At 39.5% G+C, this 27,078-nt stretch overlaps 1 protein-coding gene across 2 annotated transcripts in view; it reads right to left on the bottom strand.

The window, feature by feature from the left end:
* Nucleotides 1-1,876: 1,876 nt before the first annotated feature.
* TBC1D2 (TBC1 domain family member 2) overlaps nt 1,877-27,078 on the bottom strand; it is a 31,953-nt gene continuing 6,751 nt past the window's right edge. For both annotated transcript variants that reach the window (XM_087957380.1, XM_026672912.2), the window contains 10 exons: nt 25,046-25,164; nt 23,820-23,992; nt 13,836-14,222; nt 12,403-12,513; nt 9,699-9,883; nt 8,552-9,025; nt 8,218-8,338; nt 6,983-7,168; nt 6,673-6,794; nt 1,877-5,843 (listed from right to left, as the gene is read on the bottom strand). In XM_087957380.1, coding sequence (XP_087813506.1) covers nt 5,642-5,843; nt 6,673-6,794; nt 6,983-7,168; nt 8,218-8,338; nt 8,552-9,025; nt 9,699-9,883; nt 12,403-12,513; nt 13,836-14,222; nt 23,820-23,992; nt 25,046-25,164 — 2,080 coding nt within the window. In that variant the 3' untranslated portion in view covers nt 1,877-5,641. The remainder of the gene's footprint in view (nt 5,844-6,672; nt 6,795-6,982; nt 7,169-8,217; nt 8,339-8,551; nt 9,026-9,698; nt 9,884-12,402; nt 12,514-13,835; nt 14,223-23,819; nt 23,993-25,045; nt 25,165-27,078) is intronic.

Below are 27,078 nucleotides of genomic sequence, written 5' to 3'. Positions count from 1 at the left end.
TTACAATAGTCACCAAAGCTAAAAGAACGTGTATACAGTCGGAATAGAGCCATATGATGTCTTTATGCTTTATGAGCTTATATTTGTTGCTCTTGGGGAAAAAAGTATGTAGATATTTAATCTTATCCTTATGGTAGTTTTTTTTTTAGGTAACTACATAGAGTTCCAATGATGAACACAAGAGGTCACTGCCACACTTTCCAGGCTGGCAGCTTTTAATGCTTTGACTGATAATCAGTAAAAAAAACAAAAACCTCCCATCAATGGTTAATACTTATTCACAGAATGTAAAATTAATGAATAACATTTACCACTAAACATGCACAAGTGCTTGCAAGTATAAATGATTTTTAAAAGATGTATTCTACAGGTGAGTTTATTATTTCTTTGTTGCTATTATTCTTCAGTTTTCATTCAGTGTTGTTTCCAACTCAATGCGACCCGGGATAGTTGAACTTGTAAGTTGTAGGGAACAGTAGTAAGAGGTATTCAGGTATGTTACCATCTTGTTATCCAAATGGCTGCATGGAATGATAATGTATAACTATCAAATCAAACCAACAAAATAAGCTGAAACAAAAGTATTTTCCCCTGGTATATGAGCAATAAAAGGAGTTTTTGGAAATAACTAATTTGCATTGGTGTGGTTGATGCCACCACAAATAGACAGCTCTGCTTTATGAGTCGGTGATCTCTGTTCCTATTCAGGTAATCCTCACTTAAACGATCCTAACTGGGACCAACACCATCATCACTAAATGATGTGATTCTTAAGTGAAACATCACATTGACTGTCGACTTATTGACGCAATTCTGGCAATCGCACTTGCTGTTTGTTGTTGAGAGAATTTTGTATGGTCTTTAGGCAAAGACCCATCCAAATGGAAACCCGTTCTTGGAAGATATAAGGGATTGCCTCCATTTAAACTTCCCCCATCTAACTAACTTGCTGGCCATCACTACCCTTTTGGCTGCCCACTTACCCACTACCGCCAGTTGTCCCTGCCTCATGCATGCCGCTATGGATTGGGTCCTTCTTTTGCAATGGTACAGCTGGGGCCTTTTTTTAAACCTGCCATATAGAGCCTTTATGAAAAGAAGTCCCAGCTGGCTCATAAAAGAAGAATATGGTTGGTAGCGGCATATAGCATGGTGGCACCCACCTGTGAGCCTGCAGGACATTTCCAAGGCATCTCCCTCATATGAGGCCAAGGCGGTGGTGAACCCAACAGAGGCGATGCAGGCAACGCTAACAAAGATCAGCTGCAGGAGGACAGCGGCAGTCATAAATTTGCCTGGGTCTTGATTTTGTTTACATGACCGTGGGCATGTTGTGATGGCCAGAACAACAAGGACTGGTCTTAAGTCCTTTGTTTAGTGCTGTTGTAAATTTGAATGGTCACTGAATGAATGGTCATTAAATGAGAATTATTTATAAAGCAGTCCTTGAAAGATAATTCGATGTTTCTCAACCTATACCTGAAAGCAAAGATCAAAGTAACTGGGAATGAAAACTAATTCAGGCTTTTAATGAACTCTAGAGATCAGTGCCTTTCTCTAACGCCTCTCCACTATCTCAAGGAATGGTACAAAATACTCATATTGGCTTAAAAGGGAATTTAAAAAACACAAGTCTTTAAATTCAATCAATGCATTTAAATGACAGTACAGTGAGTACTATTACATTTGCATTCCACTTTTCCTTTTAAATGGAAATCATGAGGGATTAACCAACAACAAATTTAGTTTTGTTTTGATGGATAAGAAAAGAAGCCTTTCAGTTTATGAATCAGAAAAGAGAGGCACGAGACCAGTACATGCCACCCTAGGGAACTTGCAAAGAAGCAGGCCAAAATTCATTCAGACCAGCAAGATACACATGAACTATAATTTCTTTATTTAAAGCTTTAAAAAAAACACCTTGTTAGTCGCAAAGATAGGCAACTATGGAACTTAGCAGAAATGGGAGAGAAAAACATCCTGTCAGGAAGATGGGCAGTAGCCCTCTGTCCATCTCACAACTCTTGAGCTGAAAGTGCACTGGGTCACAAACGTCATGGGGCCGATCTCTTAAGAATCCATTCTCTGTATCAGGTAAAGAGAACACGAAGCAGATCCTTGGGAGCAACTGTTGGGAAGCAGAGGATTTAAGCTCCTTAACATTAGGGACTTCTGGAAAAAGGAAGCATCATCGGAAGGCTCTGATTGGTTGCTCAGGAACAGTCAATGCCCTTACAAGAGACGACAAAGCAGCAGAGAGAATCAGGTATGGCTGGTTACAAGGAAAGCACACAGCCTGGTTTTAGTAGGATCATCTAGTTTCTGCTTCCATACTGCTCTCAGATAAATCTTCTATCACACTGAGCCTGCTATGGAGGTTTTTGATCATTTTGCTTTGCAGACACTTTTTGGGTTCTTCTGGTAGTTGCCATCAATAAAATACTTTGCACCTGTCATGCCAGGTAAGAAAAAGGGTTGGCCAGACAGGACAGAAAAATCCATTCATTCTACTGTCTCTCTTCTGGATCTGGTTTAAGACAGCAACAAATGTCTGTCATAAATCTGCATTTGCACTAGTCTTTTGAAGACAATTTGCTAGAGCAATCAGAAGTTTTTGCTCAGTCAATAGATCGTTGGGCTGGGCAAATTTCAAAAAAATAAATAAATTGGAAGAAATGCTCATAAGAACACGACATATCTCTGGTCTTTGTGAAAGCAACCCTCTTTTTAGGACTGATATTGCTGTTTTAAGCGTCACATAGAGTTGAAGTTTTAGAAGAACTTTTAATTATACAAATACAAGCTATAAATTTTAAGGAAAAGCAGAAAAAGGTTGTGCTTGCAGCAGATTTGAGTTTAAGTTTCCCCTGATATTTTTGAAATGTGCACAGCACTCCTAACCAATTCTCGAGGACTTGCATAAGGCTTTGTCTTCTCAGAAAGTTCTGCCTTAGGCTGTATTCTGTAGTCTTTTCCATTCTCAGACAGGATGCTAGTTTGAGCACAGACAATTGCACTTATTAAGTTAAGCCCCAATCATAGAATGGGAGATTCCAGATTGGCAAATGTTTACATAATTGATGAGGGTGAAATGAATGACCAATATGCACCACTTGATTAACTACCTCATTAATATACACACAGATAGGATCTTGAGCTAACAAGAGCAATTCTTGAGGTTTTAAATCCATCATGGAGCAGACTATGAAGAAATATTCTTTCTATGTCCACTGTTGTTTAACCACAGGGATGGGCTTTGCACAGCATGCTATATACAACACTCTAAAAATGGACAAGGTTGGGATTAAAGTGAACTAAGCCATTTTATTTTTTTATTTAGTTGTAGGGTGGTGTTTTTTTTGCAGTTCCACAACCTATCAGCAGGGGGAAGTACGACACCTAAGATAACTTTTAACAATAAACTTCTGCAAGTTTTCATGCATTTTCATGCACAGCTTCCTGTGTCTTCCCTCAATTTCAAAGTCACACAAGTCCTTTTACTTTGTTATGGCCACTCTGTTAAAGGGGGGGGGGAGGAAGCTTTTGGGGGACCAAAACCTCTGACTTGCTGCTCCTTCGATTTAAATAAATAAATAAAATAAATAAATTCCTTCAAATTTAATGACTGAATGAATTGGAAAAGATTTAGGGGACGGAGTACAGAAATGATTACAAGGCGGTAGGAAGATTTGCGGGGTTGAAGAAGCAGGAAACACCACCGAGGCTGTTGTAGGAAGAAGCTGGTAGTGGGAAATGCAACAATGGGCGAATGCAACCCTAACATGGGCAACCTCCACCCTACCCCCTTGCCTTTTTGCATTCTTGCTTTTAACCTAAGGAATACATTCCTTGACTCTTATCTCTTTGGGTGAGGACCTGGATTCAAGGTGTTACAATTATCTATTAGTAACGGAAAAAGAGAAAAAAAAAAGATGCACAATGAGAACAATTAATCAATGGAACAGCTTGCCTCCTGGAGTTGTGGGTGCTCCATCATGGAGGTTTTCAAAAATAGACTGGACAACAATTTGACAGGGATGGTATAAGGCCCGCTTGTCTTGAACAGGGTATCGGACTAGGTCTTCCCATCCTATTTCTATTCTATGCCCCAGCCATGAAAATTTGTGGATAAGGTGCTGAAAAAAATACCATCAAATCTCACTAAGAAAGAACCTTATTGTGAGGATACTTTTCTCCCCTCTTCAATTCTGAAATCTACAAATCTTCTGAAATCTGATTTAACTGTCTGTACACTACTAAAATTCTTGTTCTCGTAACCTTTGACTAGGTGGGATGGTTCCTCACAGGGAACTTAAGTTTTTTGAACTAAGGTACCTCAGATGAGCTACCTTATAGAACGTATCCAAAATCCAGGGTCTATGACTTCTATGGGATTGAAATTTGTGAAATTTTATAAAACATAATATATACTGTCTTAAAACATTCCCTGTCAGTGACTCTATGACTGCGCTGTACAGTTCAATATGGGTTACTTTCAAGGCGGACACGTCTCTGAATATATCCCTGGATTTTTACGACCTGACCTGTTCAAGTACACTAGAAGCTGCACCACTGTTAAAAAGGCATTGAGAAATGTGTGAAGGAAATCTCTCTGAAACAATATTTCTGAATGCGGTAAGGAAATCTCTCTGAAACAACCCTAAGAGGTCATCGGTTGTCTAATATAATCACAGAATGGCAGTTCTGAATGGATCCCAAGAATAATCTAGTTCCGTGTTTTCCTATCTCAGCAATTTAAAAGTGACTTCAACTCCCAGAGTTCCCCGACCAACAGGAGGTCAGATTTGCTAAGCTTGAGAAACAGTGATCTATTCTAGTCCAATCTCTGCAGGAAAGCCAATTGATTAGAAAGCCTGCTATAAAACAAGGAAAGCAAAAAAGGGGAAACTTTGTACATGCATATTAAAAGTGTGGCTCCTACATTGGGTTAATCTACATTTTGCTTCACCCATGGTTGGCTGAAAAAGCCACACTGGAATGAACCACAGGTACTAGCAAACCATAAATCGCCCCTGCATTTTCAGCCTGTGGGCCATATGTGGCCCGGCAAGCAGCCTTGAAGGTCCACTAGCATTTTTAAAAAGGTCAATGAATTCACTGCCACCAAAAAAGCACCACCATCCTGAAGGATTTCCTGTTGCTTTCCCAAAAGACACACTGCCAAGTGCCTCCAGGCTTTAGTGATGTTGCCAACAACCAGCACTCTGCTAGCTGATTGATGCATCGGGTATTCTTACGCAGCTTGCAATTATTTTTAATTTATCAACGTGGTCCTTTCTTCTCTACAAGTTGTGCAGGCCTGACATAAATTAGGGTTCACAAACCCTAGTGATTGTATTTGTATATCATACTAAGTTCTAAGGGGATTCTTATGATTTAGAGTCGGAGTAACAGAAAATCTCTAGCGGAATGCAATCCAGGGTTTTTTCCGCACCACAAAATATCCAGAAAAGTCATAATGACAATAAGGCACGATATACCCTTATTTGCAGTGGACTTGCAGACTATCCAGTACATCTATATTCATTGCACCAGGTGCCAAGTGTTTATCATAAATAACTGCTGCCTTTATGTTTCAAACAAAGGCAATGTTTACAGATGACCAGAGAGTAAGCGAAGGTTATATCTCTTCTTCCTCCTCACTTGTGGGTCCATCTGGCTGGATGGCTGCCTGTTCAGCCTGTTCCTTTACATACTGGGCTTTTAGTTGCTCCAGTTCTCTCAGCTCAGCTTCCACTTTTAATCTGTGCACTCCGCGTCGATTCTGAAGCAGCTTCATGGGAAACGGATTCATATCCCCGAAGGCGATGGTCATCAGCTTTCTGGAAGAGGAGAACTACATGAGCCAAACAAAAAATAGAAACCCGGTAACTCTGGCTGAACATCCATTTGGGAGAGAAATGTCCTTCTTCAAAATAGAGCAGCTTTGCGAAGTGCCCGTCCAAAGATTAACGTGTTTGTGCTGTTCTGCCAAAGGCCTCTCTTAGATCACACTAATTTAGATTTCCTGAGAAGCTTTTTTTAAATATGCAGTTAATTGAAGCTTTATATTAGACAAAACATCTGCAGCAAAGTACGATGATTGCCAAAGTGACACCTGTGTGATGACATTATCTCTCAAATGCTGTTATTATGTGCTTGCATCCTGACATACTGCAAATACGCGCAGCACGGTATTTGTGAGATGCCATCGTACTGTCATCATTATTAATCTCCCTTTGCTATATCCTCAGAGACACCCATGATATTAGATTTGGTGGTCAATCAAATTAGAAAAACACAGAGACAAAGATTTAGAGATCAGAAATACCGAAACTCAAAACCCATGGGTGAGCATATTGAAATGAGAAGGAAAAAGGATATTAACAAAGTCTATTTACTTGATTGGTGCTCAAGCATCCTTTTCACATCATACAAGTAGAAGCCCGTTCCTTGGAGTTAGTGAGTTTGCTGTCTGACCATTGTGCTATTTCCAGATTGGGCAACAACTCAAGGAATTAGGGCTGGTGTGGCTTAATAAAGGAATAGAAACTCGTTTTATACCAGGTGTCAGCCTGAAAAGTTCCCATTTGCCTCAACACTATGTTATTTAAACTACTTGATGTGTGTTGGTTTTCCTGCACTGCCTTTGGCTTCTAAAAACATTCTTACCTGCCATCACAGATAGTTTTGGTGAAAAAACGAAGATATTGATAGAATTCCAGATTGTCCTGAATCTTCAATATTGCTTCTTCATTATATTTAAAAATTGCAAGTGCATAACGGAATATCACCTGGGGCAAAAAGAAACTTGATTGATTTCATGTAGTATATTACTGGAAGGATGTAGTCATACCTGAATCATTTACAAGGATAGTAAAGATTCAATAAACATGTCCAGAAAATTGGTCTAAGTTGGTCTAGTTGCTGGAAATATATGAAGACACTTAACCAACTTTGTGGATGGGTATAACTTTCTTACCTTTGCACCTTCGTAGAGGAAAGCATCCCAAACTTGGAGGAGAAGATCACTGATAAGACTGTCGACAAAAACAACCAGGAACCAGTTAAAGGTCACTAAGGACAGGTCAATTTGAAGTTGATCTAAGTGTGCTGTCAGCCTGGGAAGCTTCTCTGATAAGATGTCTTTGAAAACTCTTTGATCTACCTGGATTTGGCAAAATATCAATAGTGATAAGCACTTACGTTAGAAAGGCTATTCTTCATTTCTATGGTCTCACAGGTTGATCATTCTTATAGAGAAGAAGATCTATTTGGAAAAATGAGTTCTTTTAGCTGCTCCTGCCTTTTTAAATATTATTTCCAGCACTTTGAAAAAGACATACAGCCTTACACTGTAGCTATTCCAATAAGATTGGCTGTAGTGTATGAGATCCATATACAGTATATGGGTCAAAGGCCATAATTGTGAGAGGGATCTTGGAGTTCTAGTGGACAATCACTTAGATATGAGCCAATAGTGTGCAACAGCAGCCAAGAAAGCGAGTGCAATCCTTGGTTGCATACAAAGAAGGATTGAGTCATGATCAAGGGAAGTATTAGTACCGCATTATAAAACTTTAGTAAGAGCACATCTGGAATACTGCATCCAGTTTTGGTCACCATATTATAAAAAAGACGTTGAGTCTTTGAAAAGTGTACAGAGAACAGCAACAAAGATGATTAGGGGCCTAGAGACTAAAACATATAAAGAACGGTTGCAGGAATTGAGTATGGCCAGTCTAGAGAAAAGAAGGATAGAGGGTGACATGATAGCAGCGTTCCAATATTTGAGGGGCTGCCACAAAGAAGCGGGCGGAGGGTCAACCTATTTTCCAAAGCACCAGAAGGCAAGACAAGGAACAATGGATGGAAACTAATCAAGGAGAGAAGCAACCGAGAACTAAGGAGAATTTTCCTAACAGTGAGAACAATCGACCAGTAGAACAGCTTGCCTTCAGAAATTGTGGGTGCTCCATCACTGGAGGCCTTTAAAAAAGAGACTGGGCAGCCACTTGTCTGGAATGGTATAGGGTCTCCTGCTTGAGCAGGGGGTTGGACTAGAAGACCTCCAAGGTCCCTTCCAACTCTATTACTCTGTAGATCCTTCCAATAGGTTCTGCTATAATATAAGCAATTCTCAAAATTACTTATTTCTCACAGTATAAAATTCTGTAATTATCCTGTTCCTCGGCACAGAAGGGAGCTCAGACTTACTTGCGAGCCTATTAATGTGTTGCTGTAGTAATCGTGAGGCATTAAATTATTTGTGATATGAACTAAGCACCAGAAAGCTTCCTCCTCCTCTTCTAGGATCAGCAAGGCAATGGCAGCCAGTCTAGGATGAGTAAGACACCATTATAACTAAAGAAGGTAAGCATATTACACATTAAACCTGTGACACCTCAGATGGTTACAAATCTGAATTTTCAATGTTGAAAATAACAGCAAAATGGAAATAACAACAAAAACCGCTTGAAGACCCAGAGGATTCTTTTAAAAACTTTGCTACATTTGAAATGAAGAAGTATAAGAAACGTAAGCAGGCTACCTGTTCAGACCTTGGCAATAGCCGATGGTTGGATTTTGCCAGGAGAATGCAAGTAAGACTCTTCTGAGTTTGGGAATAAGCTGGGAAGTCGGTGACATAAAATGTCTATTATTGGGCAGCGTGCGATGCAGATCCAGTTCAATTTGCTGGGAAGCTGGGTGCTCAGCATTTTCACACTTCTTGAGTAAATTGTGGTAATGACCAGCAGAGCGTGTTTGCTTTAACCGGTGGCTGACAATCCACCTCCAGACCCTCTGGCGATGCACTGCTGGGACACCACACCGCAATAAGCTTTTTAGCTCCGAGGAGGGAGTCAGTTCCCCGAGGTTATTCCATCGCTCAGAGAAAGGTTTCTCCGTGGTCTCCTTGTTCAGATTGGTGCATTTGATCTCCAGGGCCTGGATTTTGGCCAAGAGCTTCCAGTCTGCAGCTTCATATTCAGGAACTGTCATAAACCCATAATCATCATATTGACTAAACAGTGGGAAAAAAACAGAATTAGGGAAATGACAAATTATTAGGCCATGCTGGTGGGGAAAATGTGAATTGTCTTGAAGCATATTGTACAAATATTGTAACAATGTTTTTAAAAAATGGAGGTGTATTTTGGAAGCCTAGCATTTGATAATTGTGCACTTAAATAAAAATTAGTCCTTACAGAGTAAATGATTGTTTTTTTAGCTTTTACAATAACACTGACCAAAAAACTCTGAAAAAAAACAAGGCAAGCAAAGTGATCTACATTTACCTGCTGTTTGAATACACAAGTAAAGACCAGCAACTAATGCTAAGTTATCTTACTTCAGCTTAACCTACACTACTGCAAAAGCAGAATAAGGACATGTAGCATTATCAGTGGACCATCAGTTGAAAGAATGAATCTGAAATTCTTGCTTCTAGCCAAAGTGAGCCTGGGACAAATACAAACTATCCCATCTGCGAACTCTCGTTGCTTTCATTAGAATGGTGGAAGTAGCATTGTGGCATTGCACTGGAAGCTCCGCCCCCTTTGGAGGGGTGTGCAATGTTACAACACAGGGAGAAAAGCCCCCAATCTTGCTTTCTTCCCCACCCCACTGAAGACATCACTGATCCACTCCATAGGCATGCCATGCCTCTTTCACAAATGGTCCTACTAGTAATTTACTTGACTGGGCTTAGCTGGATAGGAATCAGGGTTTCTTCCTTCATATCCCACTGCAGTGCCTCTTCAATGAGTTCTGTCACCAATGCCATGTGTTCTTTCGCCAAATCCGGCAGCCCCTGAAAGGTCCGTAGAGACATCAGGTACTTGCTTTCAATCTGGCAATTGTGGGCTTGCAGTTGAGCACACTGCCGTACAGAGAGAGAGAAAAAAATGGTTGTCAAAATAGAGGATTGTTCCATCTGCCTCTTGGATTCATTCTGAAAGTGTTCTGATGTTGAAGTTTTTTAAAAAAATAAATAAAAATAAAGTAACCATCTACAGATTAAAGTAGGGAGTATTAAAATCATTTGTTTGAGACAGGACTCTGATCTTGTCAGTATACATTCATGTGTCTTGTAGTAGTTCCATTGACCTGTACATAGTTATGTAAAGGTAAAGGATTCCCCTTATCTCAGAGGTCTCCAAACTTGGCAACTTTAAGACTTGTGGACTTTTAACTCCCAGAATTTCTGCTTCAGAAATGCTGCTTCAGAACAAACCTGGGGAGGAAGGAAGAGAGGGACACCTGTGAATTCTGGGAGTTGAAGTCCACAAGTCTTAAAGTCGCCAAGTTTGGGGACCCCTGCCCTACCTAGTTGGGTCTGACTCTAGGGGGCAGTGTTTATCTCCGTTTCCTAGCTGAGGGAGCCAACATTATCCAAAGACATTTCCATGGTCATGTGGCCAGCATGGCTATACGCCAAGGGGGGCATAGAATGCTATTACTTTCACACCGAAGTGGCATTTACCTACTTGCAGTTCGCATGCCTTCAAACTGCTAGGTGGGCAGCAGCTAGGGCAGGAATGGGAGCTCACCCCATCCCGCAGCACTTGCAGTCTGAAACTGCAACCTTCCAGTTGACAAGCCCAGCTGCTAGGCCATCGCACCCCTCATATAGTATGTACCGTGTTTCTCATATAATAAGGCCGGGTCTTATTTTTTTTTGAGCCCCGAAAAAATGGCTAGGCCGTCTTTTCGGGGTGACTTAATTCCCCCCTTGCATCTTCGGGGGGCGGGCGGCGATGACTTGGATGTTGACCTCGGCGTTGGTGGGGCACTTCGTATCGGGGTCAACGCAGGCAGCACCATATCCAGGTGTGCAACAAAAGTACTTCCTAACGGCAAGCCCCCACCATTCCCCCATTTTGCATGTTTTAATATAGGCCTTAATTTGGGGGAGGGGCTTAATTTCATTTCATGCCTATAAAACATGCTGGGACTTCCTATTGGGGGAGGCCGTATTGTTGGAGAAACAGGGTAGTATACCTATACGTTGTTTTGCATATTTATTAGATGGGGATTATTTTTCCCCCATTAGTGTTGTCATTGCAAGAAATCTGCAATTCTGTTAACCTTTTCATTATTTCATGATATTTTTGAAGAGGAAGTGATTGTAAGGCCTTCTGAGATGAATACATGGAAGGTATTACAAAGACACACATGCTGCTAGCTTTGAAACACTTTGTCTGCTGTGGGAATTCAATAGGGGTTGGTGCCAGTCAGCTTCAGGAATATTGAAAAAAATTCTGCCCGTGCCATATTTTCCCAAAAAGTAACAACTGCAGCGTGTTACTTTTCTTCATAAGGATTTAGCAACCAGCCATTGAATTGGTAGCATCATTGGGTTAAATGAAGGATTCTCTATTTTCCACTGATCATCCCATCCACTAATCATCAAGGCTGCTTTTAACTGCATTGCCTCATTTTGGATGTGAAGCTAGGGGCCTACTTAGATGATAATCCATAGTATCATCGAGTAGGAAGGGATCTTATAAGTAATCAGGTCCAGCCCCCTGCTCAGTGAAGGCTCCTTGGTCGCCCGTCAGACGATCTCAGATGACCATTCAACCTCTTTTTGAAGATGATAGCTCATATCATCAGTTTATGAGGCTAAGCAGTTGATATGTGGACTTTATATTGATGCTTTAATCACAGAATTATAGGGGTGGGGAGACAGGCATTAGCAACTTTCCAAAGATGGGTGTTTCTTACCATCATGAACCTCCTATACTCAATTATCTACTTAAGCTTCCATTGGGTTGTGCCTCTCAACCCAAGTCTGGTTCCTCTCAGGATTGCAATTTTTGTAAATTAAAAACTTAATTCACTGTTCTTTACAATGTGATGGTTTCCAGTTTACATTCACCTAGCTGTTAATATGTTTTTTTTTCCAAAAGGTATGCTCTTTTTGAACACACCTTCCCTAAATATATATTTTGTGTTTATTTGTGAATAAAAAGTAATGGCTTTTTAGCAGACTCAGTATTGATTGTTGACTACGTTACAACTGGAATTATTTGAGTTAACTGTAGCAGCAATTTGATGGCAGGTTTATTTTGTCTATGTACATCTAGAGAATCCTGAAATGTTGCAATCACTCTGAACCAATCTACACATTGTTTGTGGGTAAAATGTTTTTTTTCCATATCTCTGAATTCACAGTGAACCCAAAATTGGGGTGAAGCCAGTCATGCGGCCCTCCTCAAACTGTATCATATGAACAGTCACATGCCAGTGACATGAGAAATAAGCAAATAAAAAGAGTTCCCAAAGTTTCTGTGTTTGAAAGACAAGTAGAAAACTTCCTATATATTTGAAAATCAAATTAAAAATGGAAGAAGAAAATCAAGACACCACTGGGAGTCAAATAGCCTGGCTCCTTACCTTCATCAGAAGGTTTTTTTCTCTCTGTGCCACAGTGCTCCATATTTTGCTAACTTGGTGGACTTCGGAGTTCAGAAATTGGTTCTGAGTCTTGTATGCCTCAAGATCATCCTGAGAAAAATACATGAAAAAGCATGTAAAGTAGCCCTCACCCTGAAATGTTTATGCAATTAGGTATAAATTGATGGACACTGGGATCGCAACAAGGAAGAAATGAATGAATGGATGAATGAATGAATGAAGGAAGGAAGGAAGGAAGGAAGGAAGGAAGGAAGGAAGGAAGGAAGGAAGGAAGGAAGGATCAGTCTCTTTTTATTTATTTTTATTTTTACCTTCCCTGGTTTTCCAAATTGGTCAAGAACATTGTGGCCCAAAATGTAACATAAGCCTTCACTTGTCTAATGTCTGTGTAGAAAATGTTACAGCCACACAGATAAATAGAACAATGACTTACAGTATTAATGTGGATTAGCCAATGGGAAATAAGCCCCATACAACTGAGGACTTAAGGCAGATTGATGGATATTCATGTCAGATACTGTTTAAAGCCCTCTCTGGCTTAGGACCAATCAAAGAGGAACAGTCAATTCCCATATTCTTAGATCATCCACAAGAAACCTTTTATGTGTACTGTTGCAAATATGCTAGACATCTATAATCTATAAGGTTTTATCAGTTCATTTAAAATGCTGTTTAAAACTTATTTCAAGAGGCTATGGTGCAGATAGTCTTCGCTTACCAGCTGCAATAGGGACTGGTAACTCCATCGTTAAGTGAAGTAGTGAGTCGTTAAGCACAATGTCATGTGACCACGTTGAGTTAAGACATCAGTTCTGAGTTTTGGCTGCAGCCTTTAAGGCTATGCATTGCCTGTCTGCCCATGTTAACAAATATATAAAAGTTAACTTTGCATGAAGCATGGTGTAAATTGTGGGCTTATCGTAGCTCTGCTGCTTGCATGAGTCTTACAAAGATCATTGTGCCATTGTCAATTACATGGATTATTTTATGTCAGCAACTATGCATAAGATATCCTAATTTACATAGATTTATTCTAGGTTTTTCATGTATAGGGAAAAGCCAAGGACTACAATAGCATCAGCTTTTTATTGTCAGGCAGGGAAATCTTAATTGAACTGCATCTCCGGTTTCCTAAAAATTAGGCAAGTATTGCCCATCCATTTTAAACATGGTTTCTCTATTGTAACTGCTACAAATTTATAAACTAAATATGAGTCAGTAGTTTTTAGGAGAGTGTATTTGTTGCCCAATCCTGTTCTATTTTTAGAAGTGTCTACATATATATGCAACACACAATCATATCATTGGCAAAACAATAAGTGTGAAATTGTGAAAGGCTATATAGCCAAAACAAAAAAATATTGTACTGATTATACAATTTGAGCCCAATTGTGAATTCCTCTAATGAGTACCTTTAGATGTTCAATCTTTTCCTGTTGCTTGTACAAGGTCTCGGTCATGATGCTGTCTGCCTCAGTAATGGAGTCGGTCATCTCTCTAGTGAGCTGTTCTGTCAGCTTGAGGATGACTTGTTGCTTGGCTTCGTTTTTGTCCATCAAGAGTTGCACGTGTTCTCTCAGCTCCTTGATGTGTTCCTCCTTCAAAGCAGCCTCCTGCTCCAGGTCTCTCTTTTCCATCTCTAGCACTTGAACCTGCTTGTTCAGCTCAGCAATATGCCTCACTTTGTGGCGCACCAATTCCAGCCTGTCTTTTTCCGTAGCTGTGACCAGATATCTGCAGGACTCTCGTTTCTCTTGCTGAGCTGCCTCCAGAGCTTTTTGGAGAAGTTTGACCAGTTCCTGTAGGAGAAAAAAAAAAAAGAAAGAACAAATCTATCCATGTCTTTTAAACTGGGTAGGAGCTATAGAAACAACCCACCACTATATACTAAAAACCCAAGAGCAGCAATGGGAAAGAAAGGATCTCCTGGTTTTCCATTTAGGGCAGGGGTTTGCAACCTGAAACACTCAAAGAGGCATTTGGACCAATTTCCCACAGAAAAGAAAACACCGGGAGCCTCAAAACCTGGGTGGGCGTGGCCAAGTCAACATCACTCCTACCAGTCACATGACAAGTCCCCACCACACCTACCCAGGTTTTGTGGCTCCTGGTGTTTTCTGAGGGAAATGGGACTCTCTCTCTCCTCCTCCCTCCCTCTCATTTCTGTTTTTTTGTGTTTTACCTTCTTAGGCCGGGTGAGAAATGACTGGGAGGAGAGGGTGAGGGGCATGGCCAGCCAGTGGTGGGATCACCAACAGGGAGCCCAAAGAGCCGCATGCAGCTCCAGGCTGCTGACACCCAATTTCGGGCTTCTTAGGCGCATCTGGTAGGTCACTGTATGAAACAGAAGACTTGCTAGTTAAGCTTAGGCCAAATTCAGCAGGGATATTTTTATGTTCTCTTCCTCTCATGAAAACACATTACTTTGTAGTTCAACCCTGACAAAATAACTCTTTAATTACAGAAAGAAAAAACATACATATAAAAGACATAGGTCAAGCTCTCCACACTTGTAGCACATCTGGAATTTTGGCAGCATGTTTTAAGCACTCTGAAGAAAATGGCTGAAATGAAAATGGCTGAAGTGATAGGCACAGACAATAATAAATTATTTAATGGAAAACAGATTAACAATTGTTTCCTACCTGCTCCTCTGCCTTCCACAACACCCTCTTTTAGCCTTGTTTTTTCCCCCTCTGGGCAATTGGGTAGATTATCCTGTAAAGGACCAAAGCAACACAAAGCACCAAGCCTGCAGGTTCCAATGTTTTGTTTTCTAAAATGCTTCTGGGTCAATTTGGAGCCTGTATCACAGACATTGCTGGAAATAAATGACATTTGAAACTGATGCTTTGCAAAATTGTATCTTTTTTTTCTTTGATTAAAATAATATTGTTTTTTTAAAAAATCAACGTGTAGCAGGTGGTCTTGTGGATGCCAATCAAAGTACACTTAAAGAACATGTTGTGGACCAAGATATAGATGAATACAATTCATAGCTCTCCTTCATCTAAAGTGAGGTGAGAAAAAAATCATGGTGGCAGATTTGCCTTCCAAGGAACTTGGGCCCAGTTAAAATGTTTTTCCATTCCCTCCTTCTAAGACTATAAGCAAACTAACAAAAAGTAGCAGAGTAGCATATGTGCCATGCTGTGACAGGAAGATTAAAAAAAAAGATATTGGCAAGATCTCTATGGAATTTTGAGCATAAACCAGCCATAGCCATCACTGGGATGATGTAATGCCTTTCCTCGTTGTTATTATTTTGGCACAGACAATGACTGGATGATTCTAAAAGACACTATAACTCTCTAGTGGCCATAGACCTACCTCAAGCAATTTTAGGATTTTAGATTACAATGTCAAAAGATGGTACATCTGACTTGGTTACTATAGGTCATCTTAACACAGACTGAAGTTCTCTGTTTCCTTGAATCATCTCCAGATAATACAGCTGATTCATAAGTTCCCCATAGCCATTGGGCTTGTGATATTCATATGATGTATCCCGGAGAGCCACTTTGAAGTGACTTGCTGTTACATTAAATAACAACTCTTGGGAAAACTACCACAAATGTTGGGAATGTCCCGTCTGTTATACAAGCAGTTCTTAGGACCATTCTCTGAAAATGACATTGCATTTTCAGTCTCTCTCTCTCTCTCTCTCTCTCTCTCTTTTTGAGAAAATGTAGGAGAGGAGTGGGGGGAAGTGAAAATGTCACAGTTATTGGGGTGTGTACAGAATTGAGTGGCACAGCACTTGTACAATGGCAAGACCCTCTCCCTCCTCAAATCAGTTCTTGTCATCTGAAGTTGCAGGAATGAAAACACAAACACACACACTTGCCTAACATTCTGGAGAACTATGGGCGAGATGGCCGCAAAGTTTCTTCCAGTTTAACATAGCATTCAGAATTGTTCTGTGTGCAGCACAGAAATATCATACATAGATCCAAAGCAAATATTTCCATATCTGGAAAGAATCTATATTTCTTTCATATAAGAATGACCCAAATTTTCATTCCACTAAAAAGTACAAATGGCAATAAGCTGTACTAAATTTCCAAAGACAGATTAGGGGGAAACTGAAAAGATTCTGAGAGCTGGTATTGTGCTAATATTTAGCACCAAAAATGGAAACTTTCTATATTTTTCTGAAAGGAAGATGAAGTTCCCCCTTCCCCCAAACTGTGTGAATTGAGAAGGTCTTCTTTGTTCCCTACAACTAGAAGTTCCTGAAAGCAAGGGAATATTTCTTTAGATGTAGAGAATGTGGACAAACACCTGCCATTTAGACCCATCTCCACAATTAGGGGCCTGGAGGCTAAAACATATGAAAAACAGTTGCAAGAACAGGGCCTGGCTAGTGAAGAGAAGGACCAGGGATGACAAGATAGCAGTATTTCAATGTTTGAGGTTCTGTCAGAGAGAGGAGGGGGACAACCTATTTTCAAAAGCACTTAAAAGCCAGACAAGGAACAATGGATGGAAACGGATCAAGGAAAGAGTCAACCTAGAAAGAAGGAGAAGTTTTCTGACAGTGAGAAGAATCAACCAATGGAACCACTTGCCTTTAGAAGTTGTGGGTGCTCCATCACTGAGGCTTTTAAGAAGAAACTGGACAGCCACTTCTCAGAAGTGGTATAGAGTCTCCCGCTGGAGCAGGGATTTGGACGAGATGACCTACAAGATCCCTTCCAGTTATTCTGTTATCCTGTATTCTATTCTGTAGCAACCCAGATTATCCAAGGACATTCCAGTGATTTCATTGATCCCGCCTATATGACATCCATTCTCAGCCCCTTAGCTATTGCCAAGCATTGTCATCTTTTTCCTGCCCATCATTTGTTCATAATGCCCAGAGCAGAGTTTCTCAATCTTGGCAGCTTGAAGATGTATGGACTTCAACTCCTAGGCCCCAATATGGCCTAGACTAGAGTATTATGAATTCCTGCTTGCTGATCATTTCTTCACGTTAGGCTTTATTTACATCATGAATGAAGGCAAATATACATATCCCAGGATAATGTTGCAGGGGCCCAATCTGGGTCGGTATCCGGGACTAGAGGTTTAGTTTTCCAAGCTTTTGAACTTGTGCCGGAGTTCCTTCTCAGGGAACTTCTCTTTGGCAGAATGTGTGCTTTGGGCTATTCTATGTGTAGTATTTATGTGATGCCTGGTTGTGTGTGGTTTTTTACTTGTTGGTTGGGGTGATTGGGGATTTATTTATATCAGAATTAGGATACTGAATCTTCTTTCATATATGGAACACCTACTAGCCATCTCCAAGTAAGTCCTGAAATATTTCACAAGAAGAGTTCTCCACTCCTCTACTCGCTGTAGAATACCTTATGCCACCAGACTTGAAATTCTAGACCTAGAAAACCTTAAATTACGCCGTCTTCGGTCTGATCTAAATATGGTATATAAAATGGTATATAAAATCATACATTGCAATGAATTACCTGTCAATGAATACTTCAACCATAACAACACAAGAGCACACAATAGATACAAACTCAAGGTTATCCGCACCAAACTTGATTGTAGGAAATACGACTTCAGCAACAGAGTGATCAATGTCTGGAATACTGTACCTGACTCTATGGTTTCTTCCCCAAACCCCCAAAACTTTAACCTTAGACTGTCTACTATTGACCTCACCCCTTTCCTAAGAGGTTTGTAGGGGGCGTGCATAAGCGCACCAACGTGCCTACCATCCCTGTCCTATTGTTTATTTTTATTTTTCTTATATGTACCCATTTCATGTATTCATAACTATGTATATACTTATACCTATTATCTTGTAAGTGATTGACAAATCAAATAAATAAATGATTCCCCCCCCCCCTCTCATTCTATTAAGTATCCAGCTTTCATAGGTATACATTATTGGGAAAATGCTTTAACTATTCTGATGGATTTGGCCATTGCAATATGATTTGTTTTCATGATCTTGACTGCCACTGCCCTCATTGCTATGAGCAATTGTTGAAATAAATTGTTTACCACTTTATTGCTTCAAGATAAACGGTGAAGTTACTAACCTCACTGCTTGGCAGTACCTTTGTTTCCTTAATGTTTAACACTCTATTAACCTGGGTTTGTTACTCCAGTTTTACTTTCAACATGAGCTCTTCCAAATCAGGGGTGTCAAACTCACATCATCACGGCATCGTCACATGACGTATCGTGACTTTCTCCCCCCCCCCCCTTTGCTAAACTGGGCGGGGGCAGGGCCAGCATGTGATGCATCTGGCCCAGGGGCTGCAAGTTTCACCCCTGTTCTAAATCCTTACTTTCAGTTAATGGAGAGATAGTTTGCAAACAGTAAGAACTTGATTTTTATGGATGCAATGCAATGGATTTTGAATGCAACAGGATGAAACGTGGTTAAGATTTCAGCTGCAAAATCTGTTTTTTTTTCCGAAACAGAACTGATGACTGAGATAATTTATATCATCTGCCTAATTACCTACTTGACATTATTACATCATATGTTTTCTATCATTTGTATCAATTTGTGTCACTTGTGTAATTAGACAAATATGTAATCTCATGCACACTATGTAATTAAGTCAAATGCGTAATCACACAAATGACGCAAATTACCTTTTTGTACATGTTTTCATTGTCCAATTCCTTGCTCAAGCAAGAGACCCTATATCATTTAAGACGAAAGGTTGTCCAATTTCTTCTTAAAACCTCCAATGATGGAGCACCCACAACTTCTGGAGAAAAGTTGTTCCACTGATTAATTATTTCCAATTGTCAGGAATTTTCTCCTTGATTAGTTTCCATCCATTGCTTCTTGTTTCGTCTTCAGGTGCTTTGGAGAATAGCTTGACTTAGTTCTCTTTGTGGCATCCCCTGGGATATTGGAACACTCCTATCATGTCTCCCCTAGTCCTTCTTTTCATTAAACTAGGCATACCCAATTCCTACAACCGTTCTTCATATGTTTCAGCCTCCGACCCCTCATCATCTTTCTTGATGTTCTCTGCACTCTTTCTAGTTCTGAAGTTCTTTCTATTTTCTGAAGTTCTAAGCATATGTGTTTAGAAATCAGGAGCAGTAATAATGGTAATTTTATTTCATTGCAGAATTAGCCAATGTAATTTTTTTTTTCTATTAGCAGCCTCTTCCAAGATTACATTATGAGGGAATTAGCAAATCTAGTGGATAAAGCAGGGCAGTTGAGCTGTGTATAGGGTTTTTAACATGTTTATAGCTATTTTACCTCTCCAATCTTTCTCTCTTGAGGGGTTAGCATAAATTTAAAATTGCCTTCATTTTGGAATAAAGCATTAATCGTGTTGGTAAACTCTATGTGTGTATGTACTGTATATGTGACTTACCACAATGTGTGAACCAAAGCAAACTATAACATAGAATGAGTCTAGTGAATGAATTCATTTTCTTAAAGCAAAATAATTATAGTATTTAGTAAAATCAGCAAAAGGACTGAATTGGGACTTATATTGTAAAAGCTCCTTCCTTTTTTCCTTTGTGAAATAATGAAGAACAAGGGTGGTTTTCAGCAGTTTTACAAGAAGTGTGTCACAACAGAGATTTTTGGTAGAGGAACTACCGAATGCAATATCTTGCAAAGTTATGTCCTCTTTTAACATTAGGTGAGCATGTTGAGCATCCAGCAATTTATTACAGGAACAAATCAACTCACTCTGTTATTCCAGCAGTTTTTCTGTAGGGCTTTTAATATCTGAGATTGTTGCTGGATTAAGGACATCAGGGAGGATGGCTGGTTTTATGTTTCACTGGATTTATATATTATTTTTATTGATTTTAAATGGGTGTTGTCAAACATCAGGAATCCTTGTAGAGCTTGTGAGATATCTATCTATCTATCTATCTATCTATCTATCTATCTACCTATCTATCTTTGGTTATTCGGGTTTTCCCGCGTAAGATTGGAAGTATCTAGGCAACGCTTTCGATGAAGTCTCATTCATCATCTTCAGGCTTGTGTCTTCGGCTCTGTGCTTCTCAGAGTGATGTGAGCTTGCAGCTGCTTCTTCCTTTTAACTGCTAGTGGGGGTGTGACTTGATTGGGTGGGGGCTTGGCTGTGTTCTGATTGGGTGGGGTGTGTTCTCATTGGTTGGGGGTTTGGCTGTGTTCTGATTGGTTGGGGGTTGGCCGTGTTCTGATTGGCTGGAGGTGTGTTCTGTTCAGGTGGGGGCTTGGTTGCACTCAGGTTAGTCTTAGTTGCTGGGGATTTGAGCTGGTGAGCTGTGATCCTGCTGTTTGGCTTCGAGTTCGTGGTCATGCCGCATCTTCATGGTGGGTGTCAGACATCAGTGTTTGGAAGCCTGCACTCACTAAATAAAAGATCTCCACACCACAAACCAGGCAAACACCTGGGCACAAACAGATCCCCCCGATACCTCCAGCTCAAACACACCCCAACCAGGCACCCAGATGAAACCTAGCTTCCTAACAAATGATAGCCGTCCATTTACTCGGAGCCAAGCTGTACTAAAAGCCTCAATACGGGAACACAATGTTGCCAGCCAAACAAGACAAAAAAAAGGCACAAAACAGACAGAAGATATTAGAAACACAATCAAAGCAGAACACAGCAAACTCCAAGACCAATAAACACAGACCAAGACTCCCAACCAATCAGGATGAAGAAAAACCATTCTGGCACAGCAGTAGGCTAGCCCCAAATTTAAAACTTCGGAGCCAAGCTGCACTAAAAGCTCCAATTCAGGAACACAATGTTGCCAGCCAATCAAGACAAAAAAAGCCACAAAACAGACAGAAAATGTTAGAAACACCAATCAAGCAGAACACAGCAAACTCCAAGACCAATAAACACAGACCAAGACTCCCAACCAATCAGGATGAAGAAAAACCATTCTGGCACAGCAGTAGGCTAGCCCCAAATTTAAAACTGAAACAACTATAAAAGTCTGACTCACAGACGAACACAATACAGAAGCCTGATGATGGCAGATGAGATTCTGCTGAAACGTTGCTGCTACAACTTTAAAAGCACAACTATAATGACGTGGGATACACACACATGACAAAAATGAATCTCCTTAATCTGGGAGTTGTAATTATCTGGGAGTGAAAAGATTCTATTGTGTTCCATCCAAACACAGAAGTCTAATAGTCAGATTAGGGAAAGGGCAATAATCTTATTCACTAATAACTGGAAACCCGTTTTGGACTTTTTGCTGAAGAAAGGAAAAAGAACTGAACTCATGATTTATGGATTTGATGGTTAGAATGGAAAGAAATGTTGATGTAATCTTAGAGAGAGATGCTGCTAAGAAGGTTGGAAGCCATTTTTTAATAACCTTTTTTTTCTTTTTTCAATTTTCTTTCTTATTTATTCACTATGTTTTATTTTCTGTATTTCTGGTCTAAACTTTGCAGTGTTTCCTTAATAAAATTAAAACATTTTCCCCCTATAGAACTTACTTTGGATGTAATATTTTTAGGGTGGGTATGCTTTTATGGAGCATGAAAAATATTGTAAAATCATGTTTCTTTCACCATGTCAAGCCCATCAAGGTAATATTTTCATCATTTCCTTCCTACAAGCAGTATACACAATTCACCCCATTACTGTTATGTTCCTCAACAACCCTGTCAGGTTGGTTAGGTTCAGAGTGACAGACCCAACATTATTTAGGAATAACTTTCTGACTAAGTTGGGATTTTAATTTGGATCTTTCCTCTCCTACCTAATTATATTGCAGCACCTAGCTACCATAAAAAGCTAACTAAGACATGAGCCGGTTAATATTTGAATGAAAGTCACCAGAAAACCACAGGACTATTAACCAGACTGGAAAGTTGGAAAAAATGCTACAAGAAGTTCCACTATCATTAAAAGCTTCATAGACACATCTGTGATTCACATAACCCAAAGCATAATCTTACGTATACAGAGATAAAACATAAACCCATACAAAATACAAAAAATACAATATAGGCATGGGCATAAAATTGATAGTTTAACCCGCATAATATAAAACAAGTAATTTAGACTAACTTGGAGTGGTCTTCTATGACTCACAGAAATTACATATCACAAAAATACATCTAAATCTGGATTAGCTAACCAGGTCTGTCCAGGGGGCATATCCAGAACATTCCTGCTGAAGTAAAACCTTTCAGCAAAGAGAAAGCTTCTTTATGGAGCAGTTTGAAAGTCACACTAACTTCTCAAAGGTTGAATCTGTTTAGCATTTAGCAATAGCATTTAGAGCTACATATCGCTTCACAGTGCCTTTACAGCCCTCTCTAAGCGGTTTACAGAGTCAGCATATTGCCCCCAACAACCTGGGTCCTCATTTTAGCTATCTCAGAAGGATGGAAGGCTGAGTCAACTTTGAGATTCAATCTGCCAAATTGCAGGCAGACGGCAGTCAACAGAAGTAGCCTGCAGTACTGCATTCTAACCACTGTGCCACCACGGCACTTAGCACCTATTAGTACAGGTAGTCCTCAACTTACAGCCATTCATTTAGTGATCTTTTGAAGTTAAAACAGGACTGAAAAAAGTGACGTGTCACACTTACAACCTGTGGTGACATGATCATTTGAATCTTGGCAACTGACTCATTTTTAATGATGGTTTTAATGATGGTTTTGACCTTCTGACAAGCAAAGTCAACAGGGAAGTCAGATTCACTTAACAACCATGTTATTAACTTAACAACTGCACTGATTCACTTAACAACTGTGGCAAGAAAGGTCGTAAAATGGAGCAAAACTCACTTAACAACAAAAATTCTGGGTTCAACTGTGGCCGTAAGTTGAGGACTACCTATACTATTCTTCAATTGCCTCAGAGTGTTTCTACTAGTATTCTTTTTTTTATGGAAACAGGCACCCTTAAATTGCACCCAGCATGTGGCCTAACACAGAATTGCCCACCTTTCTGGCTTTGCAGACCCCCAAGCCAGGGGGGCAGACAACATTTCCGCATGAATGGTCAGCAAGCATGCACACACAGCTCCGTTTCCATGAGTCTTGCACATGTACTTGACACTCTCACAAATGGAGCGCACGTAAAAGTGCTCACCTGCTGTTCGCGCAAGTGGGGAAGTGTGTGCATGCGCACTCGCCCACTGTTTTCACAACCCAGTTGCAAAGAAATATGCTGCTTCAGTTTCTTTATATTAAAAGTTAAGCAATTTACAGTCTGGATGATTAAATATATTTATCAATGAAAGGTGCCAGGTTTATTTGCTGGCTAGAACATGCCACTCCAAGGACATTTTTCCAGAAACTTTTCCAGTTTAATTTTGCTTCCATTTGCCAACAACCTGCATTATCACTAGAAATGTACCAGGAAAGAATTTCTAGTCCAACATTGTCTTATACATGGCTGGATATTTGATTTAAGGCTTACCTTCTGAGATTTTACTTCCTCTGTAAGAATCAAAACTTGTTGCTGAAGAGAAGCTATTTTTCCCTGTTCTGCTCCTTCAACAAAACGATGAAAACTGCTGTTTGCTTTTTTGTATTTTCGGAGTGTTGATGGCTTTGGTCTCATTTTTGTGTCTTTCTGCATGTCTGCCATGACTGAAATGAATATAAATGAGAGGGAATAATCTACTTGCACTGGAAGATCTCAGAATTATATTCTGAACAATTGGTAGTTTAGCAAAACATTAATATCTCCTCTAGATAAGTCACAAGATTTATGAGCAATCCTCTGCATGTTTATCAGGAAGTACATTACTAAATCAAATAAACCTTTCTTACGGTCAAAGACCAGCATAAGAAGGGTAGGGTACAAGAAATTTAAAAGCAAAAACTAACCAACGCAAAAATACAATTACATAATATATATAATTATACAAAACAACAAACATATTTAAAAAAAGCCTAAAAGGGGAGAAGAAAAACAATAAATGGGCATAAAAACATGATAAACTATATATGTGTAATACAAATAATTCAATGAATCAATTACAAAATAGGCAATAATCATGGTCTAAATGCTCATTAAAATCAGTTTGTGATACAAGTCATCTTCTCTAAAGATTTTAAGTACTGCTGTGCAGAATGTGACAACATTGTATGTTGTAACAGGATTGATATCTAAAAGCAGCAGAGGGTATAAAATTGTCTTGTGCACCCCAGGTATTTTTGCAATAAGGGCTAGTTCAAATACCTGTGTGGTATAGGCACTGGAGAAGTAAATCTTCTGTTCCAAAGGCATTTTTTTTCAAGAACTGGACTTTCTTGTTTTTCTTTGAAGACGTTTCGCTTCTCATCCAACAAGCTTCTTTAGCTCTGGATGAGAAGCGAAACGTCTTCAAAGAAAAACAAGAAAGTCCAGTTGCCTCTTGAAAAAAATACCTTTGGGACAACCATGGATGACTGAGAATCTCCATAATAAACATTCTGTTGTTTCTACAAAGTCAAATACTTAATTTGCATTAGATCTATCCCTGATATAAATCCCATTCAATTTAGAGGGGTTTATTTTTAAGTAACATTCAGATTGTATAATTATTTTTGTTTTTGTTCATCTCCCCCAGTTTGCCTTCATTGATTTACTTTATAACACGATCACAAAACGTAACAGGAAATATCTTTTATATATTATCATAAATGCAAAGTAAGTACCTGTTTCCTCGGTTTCTCCTTTTAGGTGCTCTTCATCAGCAATAATTTCAAAATTATCCTCAAAGCTACCACTGTCTCTTCGGTTCTGACGGCTGCCACACAGATTATGCACCGTGTTTCTGAAAGAAGAAAATTGCACAGAAAAGCTAATGCTTACATCTTAATTCTAGATCTCACTATAGTGGTAAAGCATGCCTGGCTGCAGTATTTCAGAGGGCGTGTAGAAACTCATGTGACAGAACTGTACCTTCAAACTAACCCCCCCAAATTCTCTGCAGACCGAAAAGCAGCATTCAAAAAACAAAAACCGCACTTCTCTCTGTTACACCGGGTTTCTCTGTGTAGTAGGGCTACAAAAACCAACCAAGCCCCAGATGGCAACAAAGATATAAGCCATCATAGTTGGCCAGAAAATTTGCAATCGATTTGGAATCGACAGATTTTTGCAGCCAATATGTGGTATTCTAATCTAATGCCTAAAAATGTTTGCCTAGTGTAACACTGAATCATTATAAACTACCACCTGGTCTGAAGAGTTAAAATATTCAACTATCAAAATGGTCACAAAATGGCCTAGTAGTAAAAACATCAGATTACAAATTAGGTAGAATGTGAGTTCTAGTCCTGTTTTAGGCATGAAAGCTGGCTGGGTGACTCTGGGCCAATCGCTCTCTCTCAGGCCATTACATCAGGCTCTGATGACAAACTGGTCAATCAATTCTTGTTGTAACCAATGTATCAATACTTATTTGATCTGAAAAAAGCAGCCCTACAATTGCAGGAAAATGCTAGGAAAAATTAGTTGCAAATGCCAGTTTGTAGCAACTGCGGTTTGCTTTACTAAAATCAAAGTATTACAGAATTTTCTAGGTCCAAAGTGTTTCAATTTCATTGGCTTTTAATACGTGAGCAGAGAAACAATAGTTATGTTAGGTTTAGTTGTTTAGGCGTACAACTCTATAAAGAGCTGAAGAATTAAGCAAGTGTGCCTGGTTTTTTTAAAATTTCTTATAACTTATCCTTCATTCCTTGGCTGGTAAAACAGAAGCAGATTCAGAATAGCTACTTTAAATCTTTTTCAGCAATATTTTTCATTTCTGAAATTGACACCAAAAGTGATCATGGACAAATGCAGCACATCTTTACAATCGAAAGTATTGGAAAACACTTTCTGTTCTCGTTTATTGATAAATAAAAGTGCTCATTAACCTATACACGTACCTTGCAACCAGCATCTCACTCTGCTGTTGAATTATGGTATAAACAAAGTCCAAATGAATCAAATATTAGAGAGTACATATCTACATGGCTAATTTTTGTGTAAGACTATCAGTTTGGTGTAGTCGTTAAGGCACCAAGCTAGAAACTGGGAGACTGTGACATCTAGTCCTGCCTTAGGCGCGAAGCCAACGAGGTGACCTTCGGCCAGTCCCACCTTCTCAGCTCTATGAAGCAGATAAGAGGAAACCACTTCTAAAATCTTGCCACGAAAACTGCACAAACTTGTTCAGGCAGTTGTTAGGAGTCAAAAACGGACTTGAAGGCAAAAAAAAAAAAAGAGCTTTGTGTAATCATTTTACCATATTACAGTACATCTACTGACAATGTAATTTAGTGGCAAATTAGATGTTAATTTTTATTGCTACTCCATGTATAATATGCCTTATACTACATAAATAAATGTCAAATCTCTTGGCAGCTGACAGATATTTGATTTAGTAGTCCTTTTACCCAAATGTAGGTTACATTACATGAGTTTACAGGTAGTCCTTGAGTTATGACTGTAATGGAGCCTTGCCTATCACAACTGTAACTAGTGACAGACACAAAAGTGCAGTCATGTGACTGCAGGATAGGGACCAACGGAAGTTCAAACCCGGGTTATAAATACCCCACAGATAGATCTGTTGTAATTTTGAACGGTTATAAGTGACGGAGTTATAAATCAAGGACCACCTTCAGAAATGGCATCCTATGCATAAATTGTTCACTACTAGATGACCGCTGAATCATATCTTGTTTCATTTTCCTCA

The sequence above is a fragment of the Notechis scutatus genome, chromosome 2, assembly GCF_049901735.1.
Source record: "Notechis scutatus isolate UNSWTSFEM ecotype Mainland chromosome 2, rNotScu1.2, whole genome shotgun sequence".
NCBI classification, from domain to species: Eukaryota; Metazoa; Chordata; class Lepidosauria; order Squamata; family Elapidae; genus Notechis; species Notechis scutatus.
This window is presented reverse-complemented; position numbering and strand designations above follow the sequence as displayed.